General features: G+C 27.8%; 1 protein-coding gene across 1 annotated transcript in view; it reads right to left on the minus strand.

Moving 5' to 3' along the window:
- Positions 1-1,000, minus strand: part of LOC135950913 (uncharacterized) — a 76,495-nt gene extending 75,495 nt beyond the window's left edge. The window contains exon 1 of the mRNA XM_065500437.1: positions 853-1,000. Coding sequence (XP_065356509.1) covers positions 853-919 — 67 coding nt within the window. The 5' untranslated portion in view covers positions 920-1,000. The remainder of the gene's footprint in view (positions 1-852) is intronic.
- Positions 1,001-6,000: the final 5,000 nt, after the last annotated feature.

Genomic DNA, 6,000 nt, shown 5'->3' on the forward strand with positions numbered 1-6,000 from the left:
TTGAAACATCTATATACTAGCAATTTTATATCCATTCTCCATACATTAACACATTTGATATGGCGCTAATTTGATTTTTAGTATTGTTCAACATAAAAACATGGAAAAAACTTAAACATTTTTCTTATATTCTTTGTGTCAAAAATAAATTATAGGTTTGCTAACTTATTTTTCTCTGCAATCATCAAATTGATGACATAAATAGAAGAAAACTTTTTTTCGTTTTTTTTTTTTCTTTGTATATGTTTGCGAATGTGTCTTTAGTTTTTAGTGTTCCTGTGGGATTTCAATAAAATTTGAAATGGCAACATTAAAAGTTTATTAACCTCAAAATGATATTATTAAGAACTTTTGAAAGTAAAATAAATAAGAAGTACCATCAATGTGTTTATGGTTTCATGTTTAATAAATACCACAAAAAGTACATAAATATTGATTTGTTGTATACTTGATAAACATACATATATACTTGAATGCTAAGTACTCAAATTATTATTGAGCGTTTTGTGATACGTTCAAATTTTCTGACCGCACTTGTTAAAATAAAAAAATGTTTCTTCTTATAATAACATTTGTATTGCTTTTGTTATTAAACATAGGGTGATATGGTCGGTCAAGACCCATCTTGAACTAAACTTTGTCGAATTATCTTTGAAATCGTCCTGTAGTGATCCTGAGCAGATTGGTTTACTTTAAGGTAGATGTTGGGACAATATTTTAGCACGTTACAAACATCAGCACTAAACCAATAAACCCTCTCTACTATGGTAGTGTAGGGTAGAAATATGTCTGAATTTCTTTTAAATAATACTAAAATTAAGAAAAAAACATAAATAAATATATTTAACTTACCCGGTATGATAGTAAACACTAGCACCATCACTGCTATCTGCGTTATTGCATTTCTCGAACTCCACATAATGATAAATGATGTATTTTACAAATGAAATTGAAAACAAATTTGATACAAAGTGTAACGTATTTCACTTTTAACAACACATTGCCTGAAAGAAACATCAAATATGAAAAATCTATAAATCTTTTATGAAAAACGAAAAATAAAATACATTATTAATTTAAATTGAAAATAAGTGAAAAATATAAAAACGGAAAGTTTGCTAATAGATTATTTTATACGAGTAAAAACGACACATATTCCACACATACTTAAAAATATATTTAAATACACAAAGGACCTTATACGTATGTAGTATGTAAACAGCAGTTTAACTATAAAATACTTATACATACAAATGTGTATGAATTATGTTGGTCCTTAGTTTGCAGTTTTTTAATTTTCGATGATGATCGAGAGCCTTATTTGAAGTTTCGAGTTTTAGTTCAATGAAGTAATATTTATAAATAAAATACATACATAAATTTGAATATTGAACATAAATTATTTGTTTTATTTTATTATTTTGGTTGGCTTAGTTTAGAAATTGGCTCATTTCCAGGAAATTTAGTTTGTGATCTCAAATTTGTTTCTAATTTCAGCATGTTTCCAAATGTACTTAGATTGCTAATTTACTATTTTGTAATTTTATATTTCTAAAGCATTGCTAACCCTTTTGTATCTTGATGAAAACAATGTCCAATACAGCAAAGTTACACGTCTACACTAAAAACTTTTAAAAATATAAAATAGATGGAATTTGCTTGTTAACATACATTTTTGTACTCTACTGAACCCTGACTATTACAAACAAGAATATATACTTCACTACTTGGACATCTTTAACCCATATTAACCCGAAGTCAGAAATACTATTCAAAGCAATTTCGAATATATACAAATTAGAATAAAAATATTGTAAAGCTATGTGATTTTTAGTAATATGTATTTCAATTGATATGGAGTTTTACAAAAATTATCCCTTTAGTATTTTTTTGCATGAAAAATATTTTTTGTACTTTTAAGAAAAATTAACGCAAAGGCTACTTAGTAGTGAAAAAAAATAGTTTTAACATTTAATAAAATTCAATTAACAATTGGTCAATTCACAAGGTCTCTTATCATGCCATATTGTCATAATGTCTTAATATTTCACAATTGTTTTTATTGTTTTTCAAGTAAAAATGTCCTAAAATAATAGTACTCTGTATGATATGTTTATTGTGTTATCGTAACCAACCAGTAGAGACCTTCGCCGAATGCCTAAGTGTCGGTTAAGCTGAGCTGCCGTGTCGAGATATATTAAAACATTATGACAATATGACTAATAAGAGACCTTGTGAATTTACCAAATATATTATTTATATATTTTTTATTTATTAGTTTAAAGGTCTAACTTTATTAAAAGGCTTAACAATGTTCTTAAAATTTAAAATTACAAAATCGTAATTTTAGCACCAAAAACAAAATTCCTTTCAAATCAGAAGACGGAGACAAATTTTAGACCTTTAAAATCCAAAAACCGCAAAATAAGGACCATCCTTGTATATAATGCATGCATGTGGTATTTATACATATAAAAATATATATATCACTACTACTACAGTACACAAACATCATGGCAAATCTTTTGGGGCTCATGTGAGATCTTAAAGGATTTAACTATGAATCACTAATGTTGTAAGCATAGCATACAGATATGTTCATATATTTGTGTGAATGTATGTATGTATGTATATGAGACGTATACTACAGTCGTTTGTAGTTATAAACTCTTACAGAATTTGCATACACACACTACTTTGTTATTTATATGAATATGCATGCGAATGTATTTATGTAAGCATGTATAGGTTTAAACTTCAATATAAATAGAGATTTTTTTTCTTCTTTATGTCATGTACGAGTATTTTTTAAAATTTATATTTGTACATGCATACTATATGTAGAAGAGAAAATATTATAGAAATCTCTACTGTATACTTTTTACTTTCTGTGTTGTTTAATACTGGATTTCTTTCATCTTATTCTTCTTCTTTATTGTTGTTGTTGCTGTTGTTTTTTTATACTTCCTCTTTATTATTATTTTTGTACAATTCTTGTTGCTCTACTTTTTTTCTTCCTAGCATTTTTTTCGTGTGTGTTCATTTACATACGCGCGTAATAGTATTGACTTAAGCAAATAACGCAAAGGACACAATGCACACTCAACATCAGACTCAACGCGTACAAAAAAAAATAAAAAGGAAAAAAAATATATGTATATATTACAGGAAATGGAAAACTACAGTGAAACTGTAAAAAGCAGGCGACATTTTCTACTGAACTTGTATTGAATTTTTACACCCTATTAGTCAAATGTCAAATTGTTAATCATAGGAACTTGAATAATTTATTAAACAATTTTATAACATTGATACCTTTGTTAAATGCCAAAATTATAAACAAATCATATCCATTTTATTCATAGCCACTGTATGTATGCATATCGATAATTTGTGTATTTATGTATATTCATAAGTACCATACAGCCCATAGAACTAGTTCGGCATTGGCGAATCCGTTTGCCGCTAATAATCACTACAAGTTAACCACAATCTCATTTGAAAGCTTTTGTGTGGGGAATCTAACAATAGCATTTCGCTATGATATGATGTGGTACAAACATGCAAATTTATAAATTTCATTACTTCATCAATACAAAAATTAAACAAAATATTAAAAATTTCCTAATATTTCGAAGAATAATCAAAAATTTTAAACATTTGGGGGATTCACACGGTCTGCTATTAGGTTGTATTATCATAATGTCTTAAAATATTTTTTTAGTTTAAACAAATTCTTGTTGTGCTGCAAACAAAAAAAGTGTTATTTTATGACAAACCAATAAACATAGTTCTAAAAGTCTTATTATTAGTTTATAACTTTTTTGTTTGAAACCCAACAAAAATTTATTTAAACTAAAATAAAAATAATAGTAGACACTTTCTTTTTTCGAAGGAAATATGATAATACATTTAAACTATATCCTTTAGGCAAGGATATTTTAAAATACATATTCCAAAATTTGTTAAAATACACATCTATGGTTATGGCAGATACGAAATTTTTAAATTAATATTTTCATATTTTTCTTATTGGGTGATATTTCAGATAATTAGAAATTCGAAATGGCTCCATATAGTACACAGTGGGGGAAATGAAAAAATTTCGCATCCAGAACAAAAATGTATCATCATTTTTAATTTATGATATAGCCGATTTTTGATATACCCGATAGTTTTTAAATTTTGATATTGGTTTAAACCCAAATTAAAAACTTAAACTTATCGAAACCTCCTCTATAGCCATTTTATTAAAATCGGGCTATTCGTTTAGAAGTTACAGATTTATTTCCACTTTTTTCCAGTTCAACCACTGTGCGGTAAATGTGTGCCAAATTTCAACAAAGTCTGAAGGCTAATGGTCACAAAAGTTAGAGGGTATACGACCAATATTCTAATGTGTTACAAACGGAAAATATACTACCTTATTTTTGGTATTATTTCTTACTATAATACCCTACACTAAGTAAAAGAGAAAAACATTTTTCTTTTAAAATTTCAATAATTTATATTTTTGAGTGATTTTCGGAAGTTGGCCTTATATGGGAGCTATGAATAATTATGGACCGATCACCATGAAATTAGGTCGTGTGATTTATGTCTATATTAGAGTTAACTATGTTGAATTTTGTGGGTATACCAACATTTTTAAGCGATTTATGCATGTTAAAGTGATTTTCGGAAGCGGGTCTATATGGGAGCTATGACTATATGCTATATGGACCGATCGTAACAAAATTATATATATTGTATTTGTTATATAAAACTTTTTTGGAGCGGAATTTGTGGAGATACATATATTAATTAAACATTTATGACCGATAAAGTCTAATTTCGGAAGGACATTTGTATGGGTGCTAGGTGAAATAATGGACCGATTTAAGCCAGTTTCAAAAGGCTTGGTCCTTGAGCCGAAAATAATATGTACTAAATTTGATCGAAATATCTTCAAAATTGTGACCTGTACTCTGCGCCCAAGGTTTACAGCCAGCCAGACGGACGGACATCGTTTAATCGACTCAGAAAGTCGATCGGTATACTTTAAGGTGGGTGTTAGACTAATATTTTTAGTCGTTACAAGCATCTGCACAAACGCATTATACCCTCCCCACTATGGTGGTGTAGGGTATAAACATGCACAAAAATACACTTATCGTACATGTATTAAATATTACACTCTGTTTCATAACTATAGCATCATTAAGACATATACTCAACTGAATTATAAAAAAAAATAAAAATTCAAACTAAAAACATTTTGCTTGAATTTATGTTTCATTTGCTTGACACTGGACTCAAGGCTGGCATAAACTAGTTATCGAAAGAAAGCCTAATATTTTTTTGAAAATTATACTTTTGCAAATAATAAAAATTAGTAAAAGTTTGAACCCAATTAATACGCCAATTTTATAAATTTATTTTGTATTGTCCTTACACAATTAAAGAAACTGCTTATAAAACTGGAAAGAAAATACTTCAACAGTTAAAATCTTACTTCAGCCCCGGAAGTGCTAAAATAAAATTGGAATTTGTACTCCTTTAGTTGCTAGAATGGCAATATCTCTAAACTTATTATTAAAAAAAGGACTGTATATTTACATATAAATTCGTATGTGTCTTTGTAAAGTGTATATATTTTATAAATAAATACTGTTTATCCTTTCATACACAATTTTTTTTTCATTTATTCATTTATGTTCTTACATATACTCATGAACACTCCCATACATAAGTACTGCTGGTATTTCGCGAGCAGCTACAAGCGACAAACAAGAAAAACTATAGCAATTTTATGGTTGCTTGAGTTTTCTTTGGCTCTCAAGCTTTTGTTATTACTGTAAATCTTGTAGACGCAAAAGAACACGAACGCAATTTTAAAGAAAAGTAAATTGTTTACAGATAAAAAATAAATATAACTAGAAAAACGAACATATTGGAGCTATACGCTTGTTTAGGGAGACATGATTTTTAATGGAAAAATATTTTACAAGGACAATAAGC

Source organism: Calliphora vicina, chromosome 2 (genome assembly GCF_958450345.1).
Source record: "Calliphora vicina chromosome 2, idCalVici1.1, whole genome shotgun sequence".
Lineage (NCBI taxonomy): Eukaryota > Metazoa > Arthropoda > Insecta > Diptera > Calliphoridae > Calliphora > Calliphora vicina.